This window comes from Periplaneta americana, chromosome 13 (genome assembly GCF_040183065.1).
Source record: "Periplaneta americana isolate PAMFEO1 chromosome 13, P.americana_PAMFEO1_priV1, whole genome shotgun sequence".
Taxonomy (NCBI): domain Eukaryota; kingdom Metazoa; phylum Arthropoda; class Insecta; order Blattodea; family Blattidae; genus Periplaneta; species Periplaneta americana.
The window spans coordinates 90342982-90356411 of record NC_091129.1 but is presented as its reverse complement, the minus strand read 5'-3'; the positions used below and the strand labels follow the sequence as shown (position 1 = coordinate 90356411).

Below are 13430 nucleotides of genomic sequence, written 5' to 3'. Positions count from 1 at the left end.
CCATAATAGGGGACACAAATAAGTTGATTTAATAAAGAGTTCATACATTTGTTAACTAATGTATATATTTCATTGCAATTGATTGATTGATTGATTGATTGATTGATTGATTGATTGGTCGATCGATCGATTGCAGTATTAATTAAGGTAGAAAGGAATGACAGAGAAATGAAAAGATGAGCTGTTGAATGGGAAGACAATGAATGAATGAATGAATGAATGAATGAATGAATGAAGACATAAACGGATGGATGCGTGGATGGATGGTTGATGTTGCTCAAGCGATAGCGTCTCTAATTACTAAATTCAACTGACACAAGTTCGATTTTCTGTAGCGAAACCGATATTAAGCTCTTTTTTTATAGTAACTGAGCATATCTCTCTTTTGTTCTGTGAGCCAAGATGACCAGATGAAGAGGGAGTCTCACTAGTTCTCATCAAATAATGTGGGTTGATAATATTAAAACTTGTAAGAACAGAACGAGTCAATTAATTACGGTAGATAACGATGACAATAATTTTGACGAATCATGCAATAAATATCGCTCAATAGTGTTGAGATTTTGAGGAGTGATAACGAAGCCCTGAATCATAACATGTAATCGCTTGAGACTTAAAATTTCATTCCCTCCACAGAGAAGGTGAAGCGGGCACCCATGAAGACGCAAGCGACGCAGACGGAAGTGTGCCTTGGCCGGAAGCCTCTAGCGCCCAACTACCTTTCTCTGAGCCCGCGCACCATCCACCGAGTGCGCATGGTCTCGCAGGGAGCGCAGACCAACGGCAACAACATGACGCGCCGCCTCATGAAGAGCTACTCGGAGGCGGGTGAGAGGTTCGGCGCCGCGATGTCCGGTGTGGGCACCGGCTACCCCTACCACTACCCCATGGACGGGTACGACGACATGCGGCGGGGGTCGGAGCACGAGCCCCTGCATAGGACGCAGTCCGAGGAACCTCCGCGGTCGCCCTTCCTGGTAACCACGCCCCCGGAGAGCTTAAGCAACATATCCCAGCCGCAGGCCACCCCGGCAACCGGACCTCCCAGCGCCGCGGAGACCTTGCAGGCGCCGCAGCAGCAGCCGGAGCCGGCCGCTAAGAAGAAGTCCAAGACGTACAAAGAGATCTTCATCGACTTCGAGCCCCAGGGCGTCGAGCGCCGCGGGAAGAAGCGTATGCTCCAGAAGACCATGTCCGAAGGTGAGCAAGTCTATACTGTTTCCTAATCTTTCATAAGATAAAAAAAAAATTATTGGTAGTGGAGGACGACACAATAGCCTTGTAACGGTATATTGATATGAGTGGATGTGTAAACTGTAATCTGCTCCAGGACGGGCATTTTGGTTTTATAATGTTTCCATCTCTTGATCGTCTTGCGCTAGTGCGTTCCTATGTGTCTACCTCCATGGGAAGAGAGATAGACCGCCTACCATATTCGATCGTCGGAATTTAATCTTCAACACATCAAGGAAATATATCAAAGTCATGTAATCTTTCAGAGTGTAACTTAATTCAAGCTATGTGCATTTACTTGTAATGCAAGCTGTCACTGGACAAATGCCGTATTGTATTTGCGGATTTAGGAGGATCGTTCCGAAAGTAATGCTTCCTATTTATTTTCATGGAAACTACAACAGATACACAGAGCGTAATAACACAGTTAAATAGAGAAAGGTCTCAGCTACATACAGTTATTTTTTTACATAGTCATCACCATTCGTTATGCATTTTTGTCAGCGATGAACAAGAGCCTCACGCCGCGCTCGTAAAAATCTGAACCAGCGAGAGGCAAGCCACTTTGTTACAGCTGCGATGACAACATCCTTGTCTGGAAAATATTGCTGTCCACGTAGTCCATCTTTCATAGGCGTAAAGGGATGGAAGTCTGAATGCGCTAAGTCCGGACTTTACGGTGGATGTAATAGGACAGTCCAACCAAATTTTACAATTTGCTCAGTGGTCGCGAAACTGGTGTGAGGCCTGATCTTATCGCGTTGCAAGCGAAAGGTATTCTTCTCTGGTCTGACTCTGGAAATTCAGGCTTTCAGCTTAGCCAGAATTGTCAGTTTCTCCAAGCTCCAGGACGTCCAAAACAATCACACCCCTCCTATTCCAGAAGATTGTCATTTTCGTCATTGTTAAAACGGCTTACTGTGCTCGCATTCAACTTTTGGTCTCCGTACGCCTTCAGCAAGCGTTGATGGATGTTAATGGATTCAATTTTTTCGGCAATGAGGAATTCAGTAATACATCTGTGTTTTGTACGCACCTCTATGTCAGATGCCAGTTTGGTAGATTGCTCTGCTGCCACTATTTGTCGCTCGACAACAAAACTGAAGGTTCAACCTTTACTACAACGCCACTATCATTCGGCTCAGACGTTACAGGTCAACACAAAAAATTAGGAGGGGTCGTATCTGATTTACACTATTGCATGGGAATACCTTCTATTTATTCAATTACCAATTCATATTCTTTTCATTATTACGTCCTTTCCGTTATCAGATTCACGGCATGCTTCACCCTTCAACCCAGTATACCTCGTTTACGGAGACTATAACTTCATATTGTTCTCAATTTGTATTATTTCTTTGACACAGCACCTTTTGCTTTTTGTAGTTTAACGTATCGTTCTCCTTTTACAATTAAAATAGGTGATAACTAATCTGTCACTTGACTTTCATCATCTGAAAGCTTAATGCAAACGTTAAAGAATCAACACCCAAAGATGCAAAGCTGCAACAAAGCTATGACTGTAAAACTAGCGCCTTGTGTGTGAACGAACTCGCAACTTCCTGTTGCAACTTTTGCTGCGCTCTGGTTGCGCAGCAACAAAAGTAGCGTGCAGTGCACTACTTTAATACTTTTACAGGCCGATTATTTAGTCCTGACAGCTCAACGACGCGAAAGAGGGGAAGTATAGTCCCGTCGCTCTAATTTCCGGCAGCGAATCGCGTTGCAGGTAGGCTACATTTAAATGTGTGCGTCTTGTGATTCGCTTATGAAGACGTTATTCATTTCTTAAAGCTCGATAAATACTTAATATAACCGCCCGCCATTTTGGCTCTTTCGTCGGCGTTCGCAGAAAGCACACGAAGACGTTATTTGCCGCTGAATTATTTGCTGAATTACAGTGCTTTTGATTTATTATCATAGGAGCTACGACATGATAATGTTTAACGGTGTGGCAAATAGATTCCTCCTATGGTAGCAAAAATGGCGAACGATACTACCTACCTAGACTTTATAGAGCCTTCATTTCCTAAGACGTAAGCAAAGAGGAGGAGTCACGCCGGGAATAACAGCGTCGCGACTATAATAGGAGTAGTGGGGAGAGTTCCGGAGTAGAGATAAGGGCGAGCGGTCGGTAAAGGAATGCAGTACAGCTTAACTGTACTGGAAACATACCACTCTACCGCACTATGACATCCGATCGCTGCGAAGGCAAACAAGTGAATAACCCAAACACTCCTTGGCGTAACTAAATGAACTCGACTGACCCAGGCGCAGATCGCAAGCGTCTGTCAGGACTAAATAATCGTACTGTAACTTGCGTATGAACAGACGCAAAACTTCTGCAGCTGCAGTAGAAAAATAGCACAGTAAAAGTAGCGGCGTGTGACCGTACCTTAAGTATTACGAAGTATTCAGAGCTGGGCAATATTTTAAATACATTTGTATTTTGTAATTTGAAAATATTTTTGAAAGTATTTCATGTTTGTTATTTAAATACATAAAATTGAGGTATTTTGTATTTATAAATACACAAAATATTTTTTTCCATGACTCTGTACAATTTAAAGTTTCTCACTCTGACTACAAAAGGAGTTGGATATAGAACATATTTGTAAACTCAGCTGACGATCTCTCTCTTGCATCACCTTTGGTCAGTTCAGATGACGACGATGAAAGAAATTTTTATGTTTTCAATTCAACCACAAATACAACAGACATTGAAAAACAAAAAGAAAAAAAGAGTAGACCATAGTATTATGAAATAAAATACCTTCCATTACAATACAGAACACTGTACATAAGCTTGGTAGTGTAAATAACGCTTTATCATTGTAGGCCTACATTCTTTATTATAGTGTAAATAGTAAAAATAGCGAATTCTAGTGTACATAGTGTAAATAATGTAAATTGTAAATATTGTTGTGATTTTAAAACTGGTCCATGTTTTGTTCTGCCACACTTCACGAAAAAAGAGTCGCGTGAGCCGTCAGTCAAGTACTTCGCTTGCTAGATGCACGTGCGTCGTTCACTTAAAAACTCCAGTAATACCAACTTAATCTTGTAGCCTATTGGGACAAAGTACGATCCCTTTACATCACAAGGGACAAATACCGAGTCTCGTAGAATCCGCCTATACCAGGAATCGAACCACGGATCGCTTGAGTGGGAAGCGTACGCGCTATCCACAAAGCCCTAGCAATAGACAACGTCTCACTCCCGAAGCAACAAAAAACTTTCAACCTTCTTGCTGAAACTCATTTTCTCCCTAAACTTAATCTCCTCTCTTTCTTCATCTACGTCTGTTTCGGAGCTCTGCCAGTTTTTGCACGTCTTCATTTCACACGAACCTCCTTCCTTAACTACGCCGTCTAATTTCTTTCTTTCTGTCATTATTTGTATTTTCTGTTCTTTAATTAGCGCTGCTCGTTTCCCGCGTTATTCAATATTAATATTTCTTCCGTTTTTAACAGTCTTCTTAATTTGCACACTTTTATTCTATCGCTGCTGTTTCAGCGCACATTACTAATTAATATTAAAGTAAATGTGCGACTTTTCGTAGCATGAAATGTTCCATTTAGCACACAAATTAGACACCGTTCAGCGAAATGACTTACGAGACACTTTCCAACTATTTTTCTCTTTTATGAACTTTGTTTATTTACTATAAATATTTGTTTATTTTCTTTCTTATCTTTTATTTATATTCTGCTGCTTCTACATTTTTTTTTCGCTGTTTCTTTTATTTCTCTTTCTTCCATATATCTATTTATTTACTTACTTTTCTTCTTATTAACTTTATGAATTATGCCATAAATATCTGTTCAGCCTCATCGTTCCATCTTTCCCAAGTTCGAAATATTTATTTATTTATTTATCTATTTATTTATTTATTTATTTATTTACTTATATTTGTATTTCTCATATTTTGAAACAATCACGCAGCCACCGGCGTGGCTCACTCGGTTAAGGCGCTTGCCTGCCAGTCTGAAGTTGTGTTCGGGCGCGCGTTCGATCCCCGCTTCGCTTGGGCTGATTACCTGCTTGGGTTTTTTTTCGAGGTTTTCCCCAACCGTAATGTGAATGCAAGGTAATCTATGGCGAATCCTCGGCCTCATCTCGCTATCACCAATCTCATCGATGCTAAACAACCTAGTAGGTGATACAGCGTCGTTAAATAAGCAACCAAAAAAAAAAACAAAAAAAACAATCACTCCTTTGCTAAATAGTGCGAGGAGAGACGACTAGGGTGGCGGAATGGAGGAATTGTGAACAGTGCCAAAAACTTTCTGTTGTTTGATATATCACAGAATGTATTGTTAATCTTTTAAGTTCTTTTTTCTCTTCCTTTCTGACCTCTTTTGTCCCCCCCCTCCCTTAATGTTCTCTTGTCTCTTATAGTCTCTCTCTTCCTTTAATTCCCTTTTCTATTTTATTTATTGCTATATTTTGTTATTCTTGTAGGCCTACTAATGTTTTCCTTTATTATTCTTTAAGTTTTCTCACTCTCATTCTATCTCCGCTAACCTCACCTTTTTATAAATATTCTCGTTTTTTTCTTCTTTGTTTTAGTAACCTCTAACCGTTCATATTTATTCATGTAGCTATATTTTGTTCTAATTTCATTTTGCGTTATTATTTTCTTTATTTCCGTTCAACTGTATAATAATTAATTATTTCATTATTTCTCTCGCTTCATTTTAATTTTCTTCTTCTTTATAATTCATCTAGATATTTATTTACTTTGTGTTTTTCCCTTCTGTTTCGATCTTTTATTTTTCAACTTCTTCTTCCCTTACTCGCCTAATTTATTATTTTCTTTTTACTTTCTTCTTTCTTTTCTTTTCCCCGTGTGTTTCTGCTTATCTTTTTATATATTCACTTATCTTTAATGCTGTGAATAATTTTGTGAATGTCCGCCTTATACGCAACATTAAAAACAATCATAGAAATAAATTAATTATATTTAATTTTTTCCCTTAAATGGATTCTAAAATTTCACTCCTTTCATTTACATGCCAGTTGAGACCAATATCAAAACTATTCAAGTACTAAGTCAACACGTCTCGGTAATATAGGTCTATTTCAGTGTTTAAGAATAGCATACACGGTCTATAGGCCTATCGATGTGCTGTATCTTAAAATTCTAGCTGGATAAGTTACGTTATATGTTTCTTGCTATCCTAAATGAAATTTATACTTCAATTTAATTCTGAAAGAATATAAAATACATATGAAGATAAGAACATTCAACAATTATTATATAATTAAAATCGTCTTTAAAGTACGTGTAAACAAAATGGATAGTACAAAATGTGCGAGGAACATAGATTAACGAAATTTCTGTGCAAACATTGACGTACTGTGTGCACGTACCTAGCGATAGGATCAGGTGTTCGGTTATGTTTTATCTCTGTCGAATTATTGATTAGTGGATCCCATTAAACTCTGCCAAAGCTGTATGGAGCACGTTCACACATCCGTAACATATTTGAGATCCAGTACGAGATCGAATCTTGACCATTGAACCTCAAATCTAGTTAAAGTTTAGTTGTTATTGCGTCATATTCTCAAACTATTAATCTTCAAGAATATCCCAAGTTTAGATTCCATTACCACTATTCCAAATAGGCCTATTAATATGAGATTGCGATTTCCATGTTACGAAAGTCCTGGTATGAGTCCTTTCGAACATAAAACGAAAGAAATCAGAAAATAGAGGGGCTAAGAAGTTTGAATGACCTGTTAGTACACACAGCGTTTCAATAATCACGATCGCCCTTCTGAACAGTGATATAGCTTCTGCTGTTTTGTAAGTTTGTTAGCATTCGTTTAGTAAGACCAGAGATTGTGAACAGCCTCTCTCAGAGAGCTTAGCTTCTCTCGCTACCTTAGTTGCTATTGTATGTAGATACTCATCAATTACTGCTCTGTTTGCAATAAGACTTCCCCGTCCCTGAGTAAGACCCACAGAGTGGCTGAAGGTTAAGACTCCCACATGTACTTACTGACAATCGGTATTAGTGACAGTAGGAATGTCAGTCCTTTATCCCCAATAAAATACTCCTGGTACCCATTGCTGTTAGAGTAAACTCAAGGGCCATAGTTGCATAGTGCGACCAAAAAGAGAACATTCATGATCCCATCGGGAATCGGACGCGACCTTCTGGTTTGGAGCGTAATGTCTAGTTTTCGCACATAGGTGGCGGTGGTAGCAAACATAACATCGATTATTATCTCGTCTAGAAGTCAGAATCTCCTTCATAAGAATACCCACCCTTCCCCGCAATATGCCTTCAAGGTCGATGAGGCATTGGAATCATCTCACCACAGCCGATTGGCTAGTCTCCTAAATTGAGACAACTCATCCTGCCTGTGGTTTTTTTAGTTGGTTATTTAACGACGCTGTATCAACTACGAGGTTATTTAGCGTCGATGAGATTGGTGATAGCGAGATGGTATTTGGCGAGATGAGGCCAAGGATTCACTATAGATTACCTGGCAGTCACCTTATGGTTGGGGAAAACCTCGGAAAACCCCCAACCAAGTAATCAGCCCAAGCGGGGATCGAACCCGCGCGCGAGCGCACCTTCAGACCGGCAGGCAAGTGCCTTAACCGACTGAGCCAAGCCGGTGGCTCCCTGCATGTGGTTTTCCTCTGTTTTCCTAAGGCGCTAAGACAATTATCGCGATGAGTCCCAACCTACATCTCCCCCCTTACATCAATTTTTGCATTTTCCAAATTAAAGCCTCCTGAAAATCGGAGTCTTGGCTTTCGCGTGTCGTTTTCGGTATTCCGGAGCGAGCTCATTCGAGTTCACTCGCACAGCGCAAGGGCTCGGATCCCTTCTCTTGCGAGGACTGCATCTTCCCCTCTCCTCACTCGCTACCAAGGCTTTTAACATCTTCGGCGATCTTACTCTGCTGCTGTTCTGTTGTGTTTTCTATATCCCTCCTTACGTAGTAGCTATTAGTTTACGTCCATTTTCGGCCTTTCTCCTTTCAAAATTCTCTAATGTTCCCTCAAATGAAATCGGTGAAAATCAGAGTGTGACAAGTGACCAACAGGCTTGGAACTCACATAGATGCTTCCTCTCAACACCAATTTCCCTTGGAATTGCGAGTTTTCGCGTATCTTTTAAATTTTCATCCATTCATTTCCCCTTCTATTCATTCATTCATTCTTCTTCTTCTTCGTTCTCTTTCTTGGCCTCGGGTTCAATTCAATAATCCCATGTAGCCAGCTAAATTCTCTAATGTAAAATTGTATTCTCTTATGTACTGAATAAATAGCACCGAAGTACCGCACCGACCGGTGACTAACTATTTAAAAAAAAAAACATGAATGAGTTGTGGATGATAAACGATGACAGTGAACACGCCTGCACTTCACGGAGACAGACCGATGACTGCATTCATTCATTCATTCACACGCGGGCAGTGATCAGACTCTATAAGCTGCATCTGATCGCTACAACGAAGTACAGTACGATTATTTAGTCCTGACAGACGCCGGAGATGTGCGCCTGGGACAGGCGAGTCCATTTAGTTACGCCAAGGTGTGTTTGGGTTATTCACTCGCTTGCCTTCGAAGCGATCGGATGTCATGCGTTCGGTAGAGCGGTATGGTTCCAGTACAATTAAGCTGTACTGCATTCCTTTACCGACCTCTCGCCCTTATCTCTACTCCAGAACTCTCCCCGCTCCTCCTATTACTTCCCCTCTTTCGCGTCGCTGAGCTGTCAGGACTAAATAATTGGTCTGTAGATCGTTGCACTGACCCGAACGCTGCTCGAAAATTGCTGCCTTTCTGAAAGCGTCAATTACAGACCGATTATTTAGTCCTGACAGCTCAGTGACGCGAAAGAGGGGAAGTAATAGGAGGAGTGGGGAGAGTTCCGGAGTAGAGATAAGGGCGAGAGATCGGTAAAGGAATGCAGACCAGCTTAATTGTACTGGAAACATACCGCTCTACCGCACGCATGACATCCGATCGCTTCGAAGGCAAGCGAGTGAATAACCCAAACACCCCTTGGCGTAACTAAATAGACTCGCCTGTCCCAGGCGCACATCTCCGGCGTCTGTCAGGACTAAATAATCGTACTGTAAGTTCGGTAGGAATGGAATGGAATGGATCTTACGAGAAGGGGCACTATGACCCAGCACTGCGACCTGTTACGATCTATTGCGCTAACCCTCAAGCTAGGTGCATTCCCAAACCCACACCGGCTGACTACACTAAGGTTCGCTGCGTACCCAGGTTTCGAGCAGGCAAACCCCCTCGTCCCTAGGCCAGCCCCCTCCGTGCGTCGCCAGCTGGCGTTCGGGGAATGCTATGGAATGATAACGAAATGGAGAAATGGTGACGGAATGATGTAGATGACTAATATGGGAAAAACGGGAGAACCCCTAGAAAAACTCCAACTGCGACCTTACCCGCCACAAGTGTCACTATGGATTTTTCAATGAAAAATTCCAGACCTGACCGGGACAAGAACCCGGGCTGTCTAAAGTTCGATAGAAAATATCTAGCCGCCATCGCTCTGGTGTGTGGTGGCTTTAACCGCAACGTTACCACGCATCCACATTGGTTTAGTACGTGTAGTAATCTAAAATGCAAAAGTGTACCAGCATATTTTAAAGTTCCATGTGTCCGGCTCTGCAGTATTTCTGCTTCACAATATAAAGCATTATTCCTTGCTACTAGACACAGAGTTATGATGGACTTTTGAAAAGGCGTTTATTTGTTGTACATTGCATCTCCAATCTACTTTCAACAGCCAATGAATAGCTAAAATATTCATATTGAAGTCTGTTGCCATTCTCTCTAACAATATTCTTCAGTTTTTCGAAAATAAAAGTGATTAATTTTTTTTAGTTTTTAATACATAAAGATCCGTTCCCAGGTGATCACAATTTTGCACATCTAAACAGAGGAAATTACTAAATGTCGAATATTTTATTTCTATGTAGAGACTTGACTACAGGTGATAATCATATAGGCTACTTCTTTTGGAATAGAATAGAGCCAATAACATTGCAATAAATACAGGCCATAAACCTGAAATCTTTAAACAGGGGATTTTCTGTCGCTGTTTCGAAAAGAAAAACGTTATTTATAAATTAATGACTTCTTTAATTATTACTAATTATTATTCTGTCTTACAGGTCCAAAGTATTACGTACGCTATATCTGTTCTATGACAGCCCTGATTTTCAAAATTAAATTCTTCATTACCTCAATCACTCCGACTAGCCAAATCTTTCTAAGTCATCCCAAATTTTTTTTTGGAGCAGATCTTTTGAGTAGGTACTTGTTTAACAGTTTTCAGCTTGCCATTTGTTACGTTGCCGCGAAAAATTAACTGCTATTTCTCTATACTCTCCGTAATATTCAGATCATTTGTCATGTAGTTATCATTGGTTTTATACAGGATGTAAATCTAGTAAGCTGCCAAACTTAAGCAATCAGTATAGCATAGAAAGTCGAATAAAATTATATTTCGTCCTAATTGGAACGGTTTGTTTTAAAAAAAGAAACTTATTTTAAACCCCAATATGTTAGTAAAAGTGAATAAGAGTGTTGGACTGAAAACTGACCTGGTCAAGGTCACGGGGCATGAACCAGTAGTCAACTGATAACAATAAACAGCTGATATCAGTGATTATACCTGCTGTTGCTTATGTGTAAATTGTGTTTTACTTCGTGACAACAAAACCAGCATAAGGTGCTCCAGAGTACTTGTGAAGACTAACCAAGACTTCCTCTTTGTCTAATGGTCGTTATGCATTATGAGATTCAATTAATTTAATTAATCTTTATACTTTGAACAATATTGTAATAATTACATCCTTTGAAGTCTAAATATGTAATTTGTCAGTTGTGTTGCTTTTCATTACATTTAGCTTGTGTTCATTGTATAAGAGTTTGTGTTATTTAATATTAATTTTTCTCGTAATAATTTTATTAATTTGCCACATTGCATATTAGAAAGTCGAGCCATCTAATGATTAATACGTACGAGCAAAAATTTTATACGATTGCTACAATTCTCTCTTTCGGACTTTAAATTTTGTTGTCCCATTACGTCTGTTCAGAGAGCACTTAAAATTAAGCTGTAGTTTTGATATACACGAAGTTTATATTTAATAACAGAAGATTTAAGAATGTTTAATTTTTCATAAAAATATTTTCTCTCAAAATTTCACTACCGGTACTTTACAAAATTTCGACACCTCCAATTCATTTAAACCAATAGGCTAAGTAGTAGTGATATTTACAAAAATGCCGTATAATTAATAGTTTCAACATTTTATAACCGAGAAACTTCTCCCTTACGTCTCTTGAAAAAGAATTTCAATTGGTATTTTTCCTCTTTTGATCGTAAAATAGAGATTTGGGTAAACTGGGTACAATATATAAAGTATATCAGTTATTTTCTCATGGAACTCTAGATAAACTTCGATTCAATAAAAATGTTGAGTGTTTTAATAAGATTATAGTTTTACAAATAACGCTAAATGAAAAAGCATATCAAACTATATATCATTATATCTGAAAGGAAGTTGTGTGTAGAAAAGAGTAGTATTGCTTAGAATAAGAAAGAAAAGAATTGTGTTACTTGTGCATAGCTCTAGCCCAAGCATTGACATTCTAGTAGGCAATGTTTGCAAGTAATCAACTTTTAATTGTTTGTGTTTGTCTTGTTTTTAGTTCTAGTGACGTCCATGGTGTTTGTGGAGCTCTGGGTGAATTTTAGGATAACTGTAATTGGTCAGTACAAAATGGTAAAACAGATTATGTTGTACATAAAGATCCTCATTCAAACTAAGGGAAAAACATGTCTTTACAGCTTCAGTGATTTTATTTAAAAGTGAATTATCTAACTAGTAAGTGCTGTAATTGAACTATTTTATACTTATATTTAACGCCTATTTTCTTGTGTTTAAACATATTTATTCCCAAATTTTTCATTAATAGGTGCTCAGAAAGTTCAATAAAGCTAATGACACGTTTGTTATCATGTAAGTACGTCATTATTTAATATTATATAGTGTGGATAATGATTTTGTACCGGTAAAATCTCTTGATCATAATTTGTATCGAAAATGATTGACATATTGCAAACTGTCATGTACATCTGATGGAGTAGCCTATGTGTGGACTTAGATGTCAGTCGTTTTGATTAGATTTCGTCATCAGCTTTATTGGCCATATCCCATTCTTTCACGCACATCTGGTAAAATCTATGTGGGATGAAACACCGGCTCCATCATACTGATTACACGTCTTCCATCTTCTCATACATACTGTATTTGGCATAATTTCAGTGCTATCTAAAACCAAGCCTTTCCATTAAATGTCGTTATCAAACTGAAAATCTATCATCCTAGCATGTGTACCTGGCAGAATCTGTAATAAATTTAACATTCTACTGACTGGGCAGCTCTCATCTTCTTACACACATCTGATGGTACCTGTGAGGTATCTGACATCGATCCTTTTGGTTAAAATTCGTCAATGAGCCGATCGTCTCCCATTCTCTCGTGTACACCTCAAAGAACCTTTATGTGATGTTACACCGATTTCTTTGATTAAAATTCATGAAACTTACTAAATATTTCCTATGTACGTTATGCGCCAAAAAAAAAACAGTACTGAAATTATCGCTCTTTTGCTGTCCACGTTTCCCTAGCAACTAAATATTTATTTATAGAGCTTCCTCAAATTAGAGGCTGCCATTGGACAAAGCATACAAAACGAAAATAGAACAAATAGGTGATGGAAGATAACAGAGTAAGAAAAATGACAAGTAAACAAACAAACAAACAATGGCAGTTAACAGAATAAGCTAACAAGAAGAAAAATGACAATGGCGCATCAGTTTTTTCAGTACACTGAATTGGAGTCCATATAGGTGGTTTCGTAATAGTTTGACTGACTCTCTAATTATGAGGAGGGCCAGTTCATTTAGAAAAGATTTGTGCAATCCTTGGGTCTTACAGAATTGAGAAGAGAAGTTAGGTATCGTTCGTCTTGCTCCAAATATCAATCCCGTGACACTGATATCGTGAAGTTGGTATTTATCTTTATAGCACTATAGTTTAACATATTGTGAATTCAGTGTTGCGTTGATTTCAGCAGTTATGGTTCTCACAATAGAGGAGAATGTGTTTATTTTCGAGCATTATTTCCG

At 38.9% G+C, this 13430-nt stretch overlaps 1 protein-coding gene across 9 annotated transcripts in view; it reads left to right on the top strand.

The window, feature by feature from the left end:
* The window catches only part of LOC138712107 (filaggrin), an 858710-nt gene that overhangs the window by 721462 nt on the left and 123818 nt on the right, over window positions 1-13430 (top strand). For all 9 annotated transcript variants that reach the window (XM_069843515.1, XM_069843516.1, XM_069843514.1 and 6 more), the window contains one exon: window positions 637-1200. In XM_069843515.1, coding sequence (XP_069699616.1) covers window positions 637-1200 — 564 coding nt within the window. The remainder of the gene's footprint in view (window positions 1-636; window positions 1201-13430) is intronic.